This window comes from Littorina saxatilis, linkage group LG14, assembly GCF_037325665.1.
Source record: "Littorina saxatilis isolate snail1 linkage group LG14, US_GU_Lsax_2.0, whole genome shotgun sequence".
NCBI lineage: Eukaryota > Metazoa > Mollusca > Gastropoda > Littorinimorpha > Littorinidae > Littorina > Littorina saxatilis.
The window spans coordinates 3,992,444-4,008,640 of NC_090258.1; the positions used below are offsets into that span (position 1 = coordinate 3,992,444).

A 16,197-nucleotide genomic window follows, 5' to 3' on the forward strand; every position below is an offset into this window, starting at 1 on the left:
TTTACAAATCACGGGTTAACAGCTGCGTACATAAGAAACAGCCGAAACGCCTTTAATCTAACAAGCATTGTTTGTTGTCTGCTCCCAAGTGTTTTTGTTGTATTACGTGCCACCCGTTGTTTACTGAATAAAATTATGTTTAAACCAACAACCTGTTGTCAGCACACAAACAAAGAATTGTAGGTAATATATTCTTGTTCTGTTTTTGAGTCACTTGAGAAAAAGTGACTCTATGTAATCGGTCAGTGTTAGTCTGTCCGGCCGTCCGTAGACACCACCTTAACGTTGGACTTTTCTCGGAAACTATCAAAGCGATCGGGCTCATATTTTGTTTAGTCGTGACCTCCAATGACCTCTACACTTTAACGATGGTTTCGTTGACCTTTGACCTTTTTCAAGGTCACAGGTCAGCGTCAAAGGAAAAATTAGACATTTTATATCTTTGACAAAGTTCATCGGATGTGATTGAAACTTTGTAGGATTATTCTTTACATCAAAGTATTTACATCTGTAGCCTTTTACGAACGTTATCAGAAAAACAAGGGAGATAACTAGCCTTTTCTGTTCGGCAACACACAACTTAACGTTGGGCTTTTCTCGGAAACTATAAAAGTGACCGGGCTCAAATTTTATGTGAACGTGACTCATTGTGTTGTGAATAGCAATTTCTTCCTGTCCATCTGATGCCTCATATAATATTCAGAACTGCGAAAGTGACTCGATCGAGCGTTTGCTCTTCTTGTTAATTCTGAATTTTGGAACGTTAGGTGTCAATCTGTTTTTGGAAAAAATCCAATGAGCTCGCAGACATTTTGCAAGGGAGCCGCACGATCTTGAGACAGGTTCTTTATCTGTTTGATAAGTGTTTGTCTACCAGTCTACTTCAAAGACCTTTGGGTCGACGGACTAGTAAATGTAACGTTTAGTGAATGAAACGTTTTTTGTGTTTTTAACCGCCCGACACTGCGAGGCAATTTTCCTTGTTGTTATAAGGACATTAAAATCTTTGAGTCTTGAGTCTTGTTTTGTCAGAAAGAAACGTTCCAAATACCTGCAATTCTTGATTTTTCGATGTGTGTTTTCAGCCAAAAGACGCATGCAACACGTGCAATCCAGAGCGGGCTTTGTGATCGACCAGGTGGACCCAGTGCCGGTGTCAGTGCTGGCACGCCTGTGCCGCGCCTCTCGAAAACGTAACAAGAAGTCTGAAGCTGCTTCTTGCTTCTGCATCGCCCCCATCTTTGAGGGTCCCAGAAGGAGGAAGAAAGAGGTAAACATGATATAAAGAGAGCAGGTAAACATGATATAAAGAGAGCAGGTAAACATGGTATAAAGAGAGCAGGTAAACATGATGTAAAGAGAGCAGGTAAACATGATATAAAGAGAGCAGGTAAACATGATATAAATAGAGCAGGTAAACATGATATAAAGAGAGCAGGTAAACATGATATAAAGACTGGGTGGCCGAGTGGTAACGCACTTGCGCTCGGAATCGAGAGGTTGCGTGTTCGACCCTGGGTCAGGCCGCTATTTTCTCCCCCCTTTCCTAACCTAGGTGGTGGGTTCAAGTGCTAGTCTTTCGGATGAGACGAAAAACCGAGGTCCCTTCGTGTACACTACATTGGGGGTGCACGTTAAAGATCCCACGATTGACAAAAGGGTCTTTCCTGGCAAAATTGTATAGGCATAGCTAAAAATGTCCATCAAATACCCGTGTGACTTGGAATAATAGGCCGTGAAAAGTAGGATATGCGCCGAAATGGCTGCGATCTGCTGGCCGATGTGAATGCGTGATGTATTGTGTAAAAAATTCCATCTCACACGGCATAAATAAATCCCTGCGCCTTGAATATGTGCGCGATATAAATTGCATTAAAAAAAACAACAAAAAAAACAATCCCTGCGCTTAGAACTGTACCCACGGAATACGCGCGATATAAGCCTCATATTGATATTGATTGATTGATTGATTGATAAAGAGAGCAGGTAAACATGATATTAAGAGAGCAGGTAAACATGATATAAAGAGAGCAGGTAAACATGGTGTAAAGAGAGCAGGTAAACATGGTATAAAGAGAGCAGGTAAACATGATATAAAGAGAGCAGGTAAACATGATATAAAGAGAGCAGGTAAACATGATATAAAGAGAGCAGGTAAACATGATATAAATAGAGCAGGTAAACATGGTATACAGAGAGCAGGTAAACATGATGTAAAGAGAGCAGGTAAACATGATATAAAGAGTGCAGGTAAACATGGTATAAAGAGAGCAGGTAAACATGATATACAGAGAGCAGGTAAACATGATATAAAGAGAGAAGGTAAACATGATATAAATAGAGCAGGTAAACATGATATAAAGAGAGCAGGTAAACATGGTATAAAGAGAGCAGATAAACATGATATAAAGAGAGCAGGTAAACATGATATTAAGAGAGCAGGTAAACATGATATTAAGAGAGCAGGTAAACATGGTATAAAGAGAGCAGGTAAACATGATATAAAGAGAGCAGGTAAACATGGTGTAAAGAGAGCAGGTAAACATGGTATAAAGAGAGCAGGTAAACATGATATAAAGAGAGCAGGTAAACATGGTGTAAAGAGAGCAGGTAAACATGGTATAAAGAGAGCAGGTAAACATGATATAAAGAGAGCAGGTAAACATGGTGTAAAGAGAGCAGGTAAACATGGTATAAAGAGAGCAGGTAAACATGATATAAAGAGAGCAGGTAAACATGGTATAAAGAGAGCAGGTAAACATGGTATAAAGAGAGCAGGTAAACATGATATAAAGAGAGCAGGTAAACATGATATTAAGAGAGCAGGTAAACATGGTATAAAGAGAGCAGGTAAACATGATATACAGAGAGCAGGTAAACATGATATAAAGAGAGCAGGTAAACATGGTATAAAGAGAGCAGGTAAACATGATATAAAGAGAGCAGGTAAACATGATATAAAGAGAGAAGGTAAACATGATATAAATAGAGCAGGTAAACATGATATAAAGAGAGCAGGTAAACATGGTATAAAGAGAGCAGATAAACATGATATAAAGAGAGCAGGTAAACATGATATTAAGAGAGCAGGTAAACATGATATTAAGAGAGCAGGTAAACATGGTATAAAGAGAGCAGGTAAACATGATATAAAGAGAGCAGGTAAACATGGTGTAAAGAGAGCAGGTAAACATGGTATAAAGAGAGCAGGTAAACATGATATAAAGAGAGCAGGTAAACATGGTATTAAGAGAGCAGGTAAACATGGTATAAAGAGAGCAGGTAAACATGATATTAAGAGAGCAGGTAAACATGATATAAAGAGAGCAGGTAAACATGGTGTAAAGAGAGCAGGTAAACATGGTATAAAGAGAGCAGGTAAACATGATATAAAGGGAGCAGGTAAACATGATATAAAGAGAGCAGGTAAACATGGTATAAAGAGAGCAGGTAAACATGATATTAAGAGAGCAGGTAAACATGGTATAAAGAGAGCAGGTAAACATGATATTAAGAGAGCAGGTAAACATGATATAAAGAGAGCAGGTAAATATGATATTAAGAGAGCAGGTAAGCACGCAGGCAGTCGTGGAAGCACGCGCATAACCAGGTTACGGAAGGATGCACAAGCACACATAGAAGCTCCCCGCACGAATATTCACACGTTCACGTTAGTTGTTTTGTCGTGTTGTGAACCTTTGTGCGTGCGTGCTTGCTTACTCAGACACACACACAAACACACACACACACACACACACACACACACACACACACACACACACACACACACACACACACACACACACACACACACGCACACCCACCAACACAAACACACACACACACACACACACACACACACACACACACACACACACACACACACGAACACAGCGGTAGCAGTAGTAGCTGCACCGCAAAACACGCACGCGCACACATACACACACACGAACACACGCACAGCAGCAGCGCATGCACGCACGCACACACAAACACACACACGCACGCACACACGCACACACAGACAGGCACACACACGCACACACACACACACACACACACAGCGGTAGCAGTAGTAGCTGCACTACAAAACACACGCACGCGCACATACACATATACACAAAGACACGCACAGCAGCATGCACGCGCACACACACACACACACGCAAACCCGCAAACACACTTTTCATTGCGTCTGGTCGCGTCTGGAAAAATATTTTGTGTACATAATTATGAGTACAACTATTTCTGTTCAACAGCTATGCGCGACCCAGGATGACGTCATAGATGTGACAGAGTGCCTGAAGACGTTCCAGACGATGTTTCCGGGCATCCTCTCCGACACGACCATATCAGTCGCCTCATCCTTCGTGACGTCACCATGGATGGCGTCAGTGTCAGTCTGTGGCAAGCATGAGGGTTTCGACACCAAATATGATGTCACCATAACCGTCGATTTGCAGAAGCCCCGTTTGTGTCATATCCGCATTTTACGTCATTTGTGTAGCAGCGACCCTTGTGACGCGACGATGAATCTGGATGGATGAAAATGGGAACACCGCGTTGTGAGAATGAGATTCCAAATAAATATCAGCCTGACTGTAAATACCACTCCATTAAACAATCTGAAATAGCTTTGAGCGATGGACATCGTCATGCTTATTTGTCACAAATGACTTTTATGATTTCGACGCAAAAGAAGTTTTCTAAGCATGCAATTGACAGAAGTGTGCAGTTGTGAACCATAATCATGCCCGAGTCATTAAAAATATCAAACAGATACTATGCAGTAACGTGAATGCGTGTGTGGTGTGTGTGTGTGTGTGTGTGTGTGTGTGTGTGTGTGTGTGTGTGTGTGTGTGTGTTTTAGTTTTTACGTCCTCTTAGGGTCAATTGGCGTGTGTCTGTCTGTCTGACTGTCTATCCCGTAGTGTGTCTGTCGGTGTATGTGACCTGGTTTCTGGTCAGCTTGAAAACCCAATGCCGTGTTTGTGTGTGAAAATGTTCATTTCGAGAGCTCTATCTTAATTTGGAGAGCGTCCGTATGACGAGTGATTTGCAGCTTGAAAGTGTGGGACAAACATGCAAGTAGCACAATGCATTGTAAATAGACGAATTTCAGAAATATCTGTGTTCACGGGAAATGTTAGCCTAATTACATTTTTGCGGGAGATGCGAACTGGCAAATCGCATACAGTTTCGTTTGGCTGGCAACACTGATGTGAAGGCATCTGTGAGAAAGTTGTGTAAAGCTTTTGACTGTTTATATCGTAATCTGAGATAAAAAGACAAATCGTTGCTTCAGCAATGCTGTGACCCGTGTGACCCCTGCACTTTCCCTTAAATTAATTCTCGCTCACACATTCACACGAGATCTTGCTCTTTATCTACTCTTGCCAAGCTTCTCGAAACAGATTCGCCGAGACTAGGAATTTTCTTTTACGTCATCAATACTTATAATGACGTCACGGACTTTTGACGTCGTAATTCCGAAAGTCTTGCGGTCCATGAAAACCAAGATGGCAGGTGATTGATGTTTTGTGGTCGAAGTTGAAGTTACGACTTCTGCTATGACTGCTGTACAGCAAAGCATCTCGTCTTGGACATGGGGATACAGATCTTCCTGACACACTTACAATGCAGACGCGATCAAAAACTGCAGCGGCGCGAAACCGCTTGGCAAGCAAAAGTAAGTGATAAGTTTTGTTGGCCCTTTTTGTGTGTGAAGATCTTAGAAAGAGGACGCATTAACTTGGTAAGTTGCGATGGACATCGTGCACCAAGAATACTGTAAATCTGTACGTGCATATTTGCATGTGTTTGCAGTTATCTGTCATCAAAACACGCACAAGCACACGAACACACGTACACACTCAAAAACTAGCCAAACACCACTCCCTCCCTCTGTCTTTCTCGCTCTCTTTCTCTCTATCATTGAACCTTCCCCCCCGCCCCCCCCCCCTCTCTCTCTCTCTCTCTCTAAACCCTCCCATGGGCGAGGGCTGGATGTAAAAAAGCACCTGTTTGCTTATGCCATTACCCTCGTTAATAAAGAATTTGTCATTGTCTCTCTCTCTCTCTCTCTCTCTCTCTCTCTCTCTCTCTCTCTCTCTCTCTCTCTCTCTCTCTCTCTCTCTCTCTCTCTCTCTTTCACTTTTGAATTGCCACCTATCAATTAGAAAGGAAAATCGTATCGAGTTGGTCTTTCCTCTGCATTTGAAAGTCATGTTTCAAGCTTTGCAACAGTTAGACTGTCATCCCAGAAAAACAAAACATGGTTGGAATCGACCCACCTCTTTGTGAATTATATGTCATCTCCTCCCCCTTCCCTCGGCCTCCTCCTGCTCCCTTTCCTCATCTTATTCCCCTTCTTCTTCTTTTTCTTCTTTTACTTTGGCCAAAAAGAAAAATATGTCTGTTTCCGGTAACCCGACCGACCCTATTTTTAAGCGCCGACCCTAGAGTGTTTTTTTGCTTTTCGCAACAAAAAAAACAAAACAAAAACAAAAACAAAAAAAAACGGGAGGTAATCGGTCGATGAGACTTCACAATCGAAGAGACTTACCTCTCGTTTCCGTCGTCACGCAAAAAAAAACATGGCGGCCAATGACGCCGGGAAAAAATAAACACGTTAAAAGACGTTAACAAAACGTAAGAAAAAGGTTAAAAAAAAAATTTGAAAAATAAAAACCCGACGGACCGACCCTATTTTTTTCGGCGATGTTACCGGAAACAGACATATTTTTCTTTTTGGCCTTATTTCTAGTGTTCTGTATTGAACTCGACACTTTGGCTACGAACTCGTGCCGGTGTGGTTTCAATGATATTCCTCATTGACTCAATGCGTAACAAACTTTGTGGTTTGCAACAGAAATCAAAAGCGTAGAATATTAGGTTTCGGTGTCCATATTTTTTCTTGGGAAATCTTCACATGAAAAATGTGACAGCGAATGCAAAAAAAGAGCATACTGGAATTCTCAGCTAAGGAGGTACGGGGTTTTTCGGAAACTCTGCATAGGCAAAGAGGGTTCTGAGAACACTTTTTTGTTAATCAAAACCATTCGTGTCTTGATAGATTTGATTTGGAAAGTCCAAAAAAGTCCAAAATGTAAAAAAATCGTTACAATCGTTCACCTACCGACGGTTTTAAGCTTGTAACTTGAAACAGAATTTTGCGACTTATGTCGCATTTTGCCAAACGTTGTCCCACCATTATCACTGTCCAGGCGAGTCCGAGCTGGCCGAGCCGCCACTCCGGATTGGCTGTTTCAACCTCAACAAGTTTGGCAAGATGCGGCGCAACAGTGACGTCACCTCCGTACTATTGGATGTGAGTTTGCTTCAAGCTGCATTCTTTAAAACATTTTTTTTACTTTAGGCACTTCTGTTTGTTGGGAATTCTTTTTCAGCTCTTCTCTTCCTCGTTCATGGGCTGAAACTCGCTCTCTCTCTCTGTCTCTGTCTCTGTCTCTGTCTCTGTCTCTCTCTCTCTCTCTCTCTCCCTCTAGCTTAATACATGTTTTTCTTGCTGGCCTAAGGAAGCAGAAAACAGTATTTTCCATATGACACAGATGTAATTTTCTTCTGCTTGGGACTAAAAAGGACTTTCCAAGTTTCTGTTTCACCTCATCATAGAGTGCCTGAACGAAGATAAATACAGCTGTTGCTACCTCCGGTTTGACGTGCCTACTGACGTAATTACCTATAAGTACTTCGTTTTTAGCTGCGGTTTCTTTTAAATACCATTATATAAACGGTGTCATTACTATTTTTATTTTTATCTTATGTTTCTTCAGATTTTCTTGTGCATTTCTTCTTTTGTATATTTAAGTAATTGTCTTACTGACAGATTAACCATATTGTATGATGAACTGTCGCAGTGCATGGCCCACAAAAGAGGGCATGCGAATTGGACACCTAAACATAAATCATGCCATTAATAAGTAAGCAGACATCTCGTCAATCCTTTAAAACCTTTTCATATTTTTGGATTGTCAGAGTCTAGGCTGTCGAGTAAAGTAGCAGACTCTGAGCTCACAATCCCGGGTTATGTCATTTTACGCTGAGAAACTGGATTATTACTCTATATCAGTGAATCCATAACTTTTACACACCTTACCCACCTAGAGCAACACTCTGTTGAATCAGTGTGGATAGAAGTAAAATTAACAAGCATTGACCTTAACGGGCAAAGTAGCCGCTCGTGGTGACACGGGGGTAGGACATGGATACCGTCTCTGCACAAACAGTTGACCTGTGACCTAATCCGCGACCACAGTTTCAAACCATACTGAGAGCGAGAGAAAGAGAGGGAGAGGGAGAACTTTGAACTTTATTTATTTATCGAGGGTAACAGAATAAGCAATGTTTACAAGCTTTTTTTCATCCGCCCTCGCCCATTGAGGGTAACTCGATTAATAACAATAAGAAATAGAAGTTAAGTTAATTACAATACAATTTATATAATTAACATGTCAAAAAATTAAAAAGACATTTCAAAATGCATTATGAATATCAAACAATGATGTAATATTATCACAGAATTATTTACTTGTTTCTAAGAGAAACAGCATGTAGAGTTCCTTGAAGGAAGTTTCACTGAATTGCATTAAATCAGGAATGGAGTTCCACAACTATGATAAGGCGCCAGAATAAGAAAGACTTGATTTGTAAAGACTTGATTTGTAAAAAAAAAAAAAAAAAAAAGGAGAGAGAAAGAGAGAGAGAGAGAGGGGGAGGGGGAGAGGGGGGGAGAGAGACACAGAATGACAGACAGACAGTGCTGTCGGCATCAAAGTAACAGATTAAAGGCAGAGTAAGCCTCCCGTAAACCATCACAGATACGGTCAGGCTTTTACACACAGTACAAACACCCTTTCATTTAAACACTCACCAATTGAGAACATCCTAGGTGCCCTCCGTAAAGAGCGAACAATTTTCAAAGACTTTATTTTTGCGTGGTTTATCTTACCCCTGAGCCATCGTGAACCCGTGTGATCCAGTTTTCCCTTTTCACAATGCAGTCGTCATAGTTAGTCATTTGAATGCGACTCGACGTGAGCTTATCTACAATAGCACGTTTTTTTATGCACGAAACAACGGCTGTGGTTCACAAGAACTCTAGCGATGGCTTGTGACTGTTGAGAGGAACGGCGATTTGCACTGATAAACCGGCCGTCGTCTGCTACGACCCTTGCGTGACCCTGCTTCCGGGCTTTTCTTTTTTTAAACTTTCACAACTTCGAATTGTTCTGATCTTGTCTTGATGAAAAACGAATTCTTTTATGATTAAAGAATGTTTGTGTAACAAGCTGTCAATTTATTATTTAGATTTTAAAAGTTAGGTCTAGCGCAAAAACGAGGCGCCGTTGTTGTTAACGGAACAAGTCTACGAAAATAAATTCTTGGAAAATGTCTCACGCTCGACTGAAAGCAGCCAGGATGTTCCCGTTAGGTGAGCGTTCAAATGGAAGTATGCTTGTACTGTATTTAGACGCTCGGGGAGCTCTGTGATGGTTTACGGGAGGCTTACTGTGCCTTTAACAACAGTCGTCGCCGAGACCTTATTTTAGATAGTCTCGACAAACCACTGAGACGCCTGTACACAACACCGCTTTCCTTATACCCGAAGCCATGACAACTGAACTTTGGAAGAGTACACCTCTTCATTACCTCCAGAGATCTTTCACTTCTAGCTGACTATCATCCCACCCCCCACCCCTTGTCTCCCCCCTCCCCAGGCCCTCTGTGGGCAGAGGTGTCACCGTCAGCTAATTGAGGTCACCTGCACTCACTAAGAGCAAAACCAGTTGACCGTGTCTAACTTTTGACACTGATCAAAAAAAGTAAAAGAATAAAAAAAAAATAAAAAAATTATTAATTGATAAAAAATAAAAAAAATTACAAAAATTAAAATTAAATGAAAGAGAGAGCGAGAAAGGAAATTTAAAAAAAATTATATATTTTTTTTAATTAAAACAATAAAAAATAAAAATATTAAAATAAAATGAAAGAGAGAGCCAGAAAGTAGTGCAGAAGAAAAAAGTGAAAGCTGCATGCTCGGATGAAAATAATAAACACAAAAATATTCGGTCCAACCTTGCCACAATAGCGCCCAAAACGATTGAGCTATAATAATTGCGCGCTCGTCGAAATCAAGCCTCTCTTAGAGTAGAGCGCCGCGGGACGATGTTTCAAACCCAGACATACGAAATGACAGTACCACATTCAATTTAAGTTGAAAACGTCTTTGACAACAGCTGAAACGAATTAAAAAACATGTTATCTGACTAGTGTACACGCCCATGCTTTGTAAAAGCTTCCATGCTTCGTGTATAAAGGTTTTAGGTCTCCCTTAGCACATGTCTTCGACGTCAAGTGTTAGGTTGAAACGCGCGTCCTGATGCGAAATTTTTAGGACCCGCTTTACAGGGAATGATTTTTCCTGGCCGGGTGCCAACAAAGTGAACAAGTCGCGTAAGGCGAAATTACTACATTTACTGTGGAACTCACAGAATGAAACTGAACGCACTGCATTTTTTCACAATGACCGTAGTCCGTAGAACGCAGTGAAATTGACGAGCCTGTTTAGCGCGGTAGTGGTTGCGCTGTGCTGCACAGCACGCTTTTCTGTACCTCTCTTCGTTTTAACATTCTGAGCGTGTTTTTAATCCAAACATATAATATATATGCTTTTGGAATCAGGAACCGACAAGTATGAAGTATGTAATGCACTCATGCACCTCAAGCAAACAGGAACCCGTGGAATTGACGGTCTGGACGGGAAGATTCTTAAATTAGCAGCCCCTGTACTTGCTGATTCTTTAACTTACCTGTATAATCTCTGTATAGACAAGTGTTGTTTTCCAGTTGTGTTAAAGCAGGCTAAAGTTATTCCACTTTTTAAGTCAGGGGCTAAAACAGAATCCTCCAATTACAGGCCAATATGTATTTTATCGGTTTTATCAAAGCCGTTGGAACAACATATCAACAAGTTTATTATGTCACATTTTAACGAAAATGCTTTATTTCACCAAATCAGTCGGGATTCAGAACTCATCATTCATGCCACACAGCACTTGTTTCTCTAGTTGATCAGTGGTTGAGCAAGATCAACGAAGATAAATTATGTGCTGCTCTCTTCGTTGACTTTGCTAAAGCATTTGATGTGATTCATCATGACCTACATTTTAGGAAACTCGCACTGTACGGCCTTAGAAATGATACAATATTGTTTATCAAGTCTTTTCTTCCTGATCGAGTACAAGCTGTGTGCGCCAACGGCTCTATGTCTAGCATGCAGTCGGTAGGTTAAGGCATTCCTCAGGGATCTGTACTCGGCCCTCTGCTATTTACCATTTACATTAATGACCTTCCCCAACACATAAGCAGTAACTGTGAACTCTTCGCTGATGATACCACTATTCACACTTCCCACTCAAGGTATTGTCAAAACAACTTCAAGAAAGTGTTAACGAGCTTTTAGCGTGGACCGAATTAAACCACATGACTCTTAATCCAGAAAAAACAAAAAGCATGTTATTACCACCAGACAAAAACGCCAAAACTTAAAATCTAAACTTCCACCTTTAACGATTGATAATCACATTGTTAAAGAAGTTAATAAACACAAAGTTCTAGGTGTAATTCTTGATAACGATTTATCGTGGACTGATCACGTTACAGGAGTTTGTAAAGTACTTTCCAAGAGGCTTGTCAACAGTCCAGAATAAAACACTTTTTGAACAGGCATGGCAGGCAACTTTTCTTTAACGCTCACATTCAATCAATCATTGATTATGCGTCAACAATATGGGATTGTGCGAGTGCAAAAACTCTGAAACCTTTATTTAGTTTAAATAAAAGAGCAATCAAAGTTATTGTATTACAAGTCTCGGTTTCCAACGAAGACTATAATTGGAAGAGCGCCTGCACCTCTTTCTTCTCAATTCACTTCCCACAATTTGTGAGACCCAACAAAAGTGTATGCTCCTCGGTCTCGTATAGATCTTTTTAAGTCCATCCTACTCTTTTAGGGGACTAATCTTTGGAATTCACTTCCAAGCGGTCTTCCAGACATTCCGTCAATGCCAAGGGGCGGGGATATAGCTCAGTTGGTAGCGCGCTGGATTTGTATTCAGTTGGCCGCTGTCAGCGTGAGTTCAAACCCACGTTCGGCGGAAATTTATTTCTCAGAGTCAACTTTGTGTGCAGACTCTCTTCGGTGTCCGAACACCCCCCGTGTACACTACATTGGGGTGTGCACGTTAAAGATCCCACGATTGACAAAAGGGTCTTTCCTGGCAAAATTGCTTAGGCACAGTTAATAATTGTCTACCTATACCCGTGTGACTGGGAATAATAGGCCGTGAAAGGTAAATATGCGCCGAAATGGCTGCAATCTACTGGCCGTATAAAATTTCATCTCCCACGGCATCATTGCAGAGCGCATAGAACTGTACCCGCGGAATATGCGCGATATAAGCCTCATATTGATTGATTGATTGATTGATTTCTCATTCCTTATACATGGCACATTTCGTTCTCACTTAGCCTGAACATGTTTATATTGTTGATGCCTTATTTTTACCTTTTACACGTTTCAGTAGATAAATGTACCTTATTAACTTCATAGCATGACTTATGTAACGATGCTACATTGTTATTACTTACAACGTAGTTGTTCCATTGATTCCTCAGTTCACGGAATTTTTCTTCCCTCGAAGTTGCACACGTTTTTGCTTGCTTGAAACAGTTTTCATTATGCCTTTGACAATAATATGTCATGTTCGTTTGTATGTATATATATATATATATATTTTTTTAGTCTGTTAACCGTTTGCTTGTTCGTCGTTTGCTTATGCCATTATCCTCGTTAATAAAGAATTTGTCATTGTCATTGTCATTGTCTTTCTCTGTCTCTGTCTCTGTGTCTCTCTGTCTGTCTGTCTGTCTGTCTGTCTGTCTGTCTGTCTGTCTGTCTGTCTGTCTGTCTCTCTCTCTCTCTCTCTCTCTCTCTCTCTCTCTCTCAATTACTAACACACTCACTTACTCGCATGTTTTCCAGCGAATTGTGCAACGTTCCTCAGGTCAGTAATGGTATGTTCTCACCTTTTACTATATCTCGATTTGCTACACTCGAGTGCATTGGTATGAATAATCGAACAGATATTCTTATCTTATACAGGTTCTTAAACGGTGTGATTTTCAGTAAATCATGGTACAAAGAAAATGAAGATATTCTTATCTTCAACAGGTTCTTAAACGGTACGATTTACTGCTAATCATGGAACCAAACAAATGTAGATATTCTTATCTTCAACAGGTTCTCAAACGGTACGATTTACTGCTAATCATGGAACCGAGAACTACGACTGAGACGAATATTGACCGCTTGATACAACGACTGAGCAAGTACGTATCTTGAAAAAACAATAACATGTGTTTATAGCACGTGCGTATATTGAGAAAAAAAACCCACCAAGAACATGTGTTTATGCTCAAGGATCATCATCATCATCATCATCATCATCATCATCATCATCATCATCATCATCATCATCATCATCATCATCATCATCGGAGTCGTCGTCGTCATCATCATCATCATCATCACCATCATCATCATCATCATCATCATCATCATCATCATCATCACCATCATCATCATCATCATCTTCTTCTTCTTCTTTTTTTCTTCTTTTTCTTCTTCTTCTCTTTTCACATTCTACTATGCGATGAATTAGTATCAGTAGCTGCTTAGATGTAACATTTTCAGAACCACTTAGTTATTACCTCATGTGAACTGATGCTTGATGTTTACCAGCAAAATATGGTCAAGCTTTCAATCAATGTGTATGTTTGCTACTGCTATAGGAATCATGCATTCTTTCTCACAGTCATTGAATCAGCCTCAAAGGGTTCTGTGATCGAGGGCTTTTGGGGTTGTGCATGGTGGTGTGTGTTTGCTATATCTCGTCTCGTTTGTAACAAGAACAGGGAAAGATTACTTGTACACATGGAATGCAATTACACCCTGCTAATATCCATCATGAGTAGGAAGCTTTAAACAAACCTCTGACTCGATGGGGGCACAGGTGTCTGCATTATTGTTCCTCTATTTTTGAATTTTGTCCAGAATTGACGAGAGCAGTCCGTTTGATTACGAGTTGAGCGAGGCCCCCTGTCGGATGCATGGACTGAAAGAGCAATACTGCTTTTTCTACAGGTGAGGGTGCTGCAGCACGCACTCTTTCAAAACACATTGCATAGGCTTAGATCTGAACAAAGAGACATAAGAATAAGAATAAGAATAAGAATACTTTATTATCTCATAGAGAAATTCAGGCGTGGTACATAACAATAATACAAACAGGACATTGTTTTTACATAAGACATATAGCACTATATAACAGGGCAGGTTATAAACACACCTCCCACATACCTTTCTGGCCATTCCTTGCATTGTGCTTACGCATTCAGTCATGAACACATCTATGTCTCACTTACACATCGCACACATGGACATTCTTATACGCTCAACTTACCCGTTCACACATGGACATTCGACCACGCTCCACCTACACATTCTTATACGCTCCACTTACACATTCACACATGGGCATTCTTATATGCTCCACTTACACATTCCCACATGGACATTCGACTACGCCCACTTACACATTCCCACATGGACATCTTTAAAGCACTGCGCTAACATATTCTCGCACACCTACGCGTATAACGGACTATGGCTAAACATCATTGCAAAAAATCATAGCATACAATATATCACAGAAAAAATACGGACGTACATAAAACCAATACATACATGTACATTACTACTGATTGCACTGGCAGAAGAGGGGATGAGTCGGGTATGTGGATGTGTTTACATGTTGCCAAGGGTGATGGATTTGGGGATGAAGCTGTTTTGCAGCCTGAGTGTCCTAGCTTTGTGCATGCTGCATTCAGTAGTATGCTTGTCCTCTCTCTCTCTCTCTCTCTCTCTCTCTCTCTCTCTCTCTCTCTCTCTCTCTCTCTCTCTCTCTCTCTCTCTCTCCGTCTCTCTCTCTCTCTCTTTCTCTCTCTCTCTCTCTCTCTCTCTCTCTCCTTCACTCTCTATGTGTGTGTGTGTCTCTCTCTCTCTCTCTCTCTCTCTCTCTCTCTCTCTCTCTCTCTCTCTCTCTCTCTCCTTCACTCTCTATGTGTGTGTGTGTGTCTCTCTCTCTCTCTCTCTCTCTCTCTCTCTCTCGGCTGTGTGTGTGTGTTTGTGTGTGCGTGCGTGTGTGTGAGTGTGTCTGTCTGTCTGTCTATGTGCGCGCGAGTAACTGCGTATCTGTGTTCGTTCGTGTGAGAGCGTGTGTCTGTGTCTGTTTGTGAGACTCTTGGTTTTCCAGACGTGAGAGCATGTGCTTGTGTGAAGGACTGCATGTATGCCAAGAAGAGAATGTGGTACAGTGGATAGAAGACTGCAAAAGAGTCCTAGAACAAAATGCTGTGAAAGACGTGAAAGGTTTTGTGTGGCCGCTATCTTCCTTTACGACCGGTTACACGACGCACTGCACAACATAAATAGCGGACATCTTGTCTTAGATATCTGTCTGCTATGTTTAAAGTTACAGTGTTAGTCGATTCGACTTATGCGATAAACATTAACGGGGGCCCGGTAGCTCAGTTGGTAGAGCACTGGATTTGTGATCGAAAGTTCGCAGGTTCGAATTCGGGCCGGGACGGACACGGGTCAACTTTATGTGCAGACCCAGAGACGGAAGCCATGTCCCACCCCCGTGTCATCACAATGGCACGTAAAAGACCTTGGTCATTCTGCCATAAGTGCAGGTGGCTGAATACACCTAAACACGCAGACACCTGGGTAGCGCGACTCCGTTGCTGCTAGCTTTCCACTGGGAGGAAGCGACCCGAATTTCCCAGCGATGGGACAATAAAGTAATGAAAATGAAAAAGAAAAAAAATGATATTCATATTCTTATTCCTTTTACCTGTTAAGTGCTCTACTCGGGCTTCCTTTCTCCCGGTCGATTCCTGTGACAACCCCTCCCTGTCGCTGGACAGTGGTTAAGTGTAACGATATCTTCGTTGCGATTCACAACATCCACTCTCTCGGTCAGTGAGCTGAATTTACAATCCATGCACCCCACTTCACTACGTCACTCTATTATCTCTGGTTAGCGCTCT

The 16,197-nt window shown here is 41.2% G+C and overlaps 2 protein-coding genes across 3 annotated transcripts in view; both read left to right on the forward strand.

Annotated features, from left to right (window-relative positions):
* Positions 1-4,782, forward strand: part of LOC138946929 (dentin sialophosphoprotein-like) — a 22,641-nt gene extending 17,859 nt beyond the window's left edge. The window contains exons 10-11 of one of the 2 annotated variants that reach the window (XM_070318339.1): positions 1,086-1,270; positions 4,260-4,782. In XM_070318339.1, the coding sequence (XP_070174440.1) occupies positions 1,086-1,270; positions 4,260-4,547 (473 nt within the window). In that variant the 3' untranslated portion in view covers positions 4,548-4,782. Of the gene's footprint in view, positions 1-1,085; positions 1,271-4,259 lie in introns of those variants that run through there. The other variant, XM_070318340.1, reaches the window with a different exon arrangement.
* Positions 4,783-5,513: 731 nt separating this feature from the next.
* The window catches only part of LOC138946807 (serine-rich adhesin for platelets-like), a 43,038-nt gene continuing 32,354 nt past the window's right edge, over positions 5,514-16,197 (forward strand). The window contains exons 1-4 of the mRNA XM_070318209.1: positions 5,514-5,689; positions 7,227-7,330; positions 13,325-13,413; positions 14,138-14,227. Of these exons, the coding sequence (XP_070174310.1) occupies positions 5,638-5,689; positions 7,227-7,330; positions 13,325-13,413; positions 14,138-14,227 (335 nt within the window). The 5' untranslated portion in view covers positions 5,514-5,637. The remainder of the gene's footprint in view (positions 5,690-7,226; positions 7,331-13,324; positions 13,414-14,137; positions 14,228-16,197) is intronic.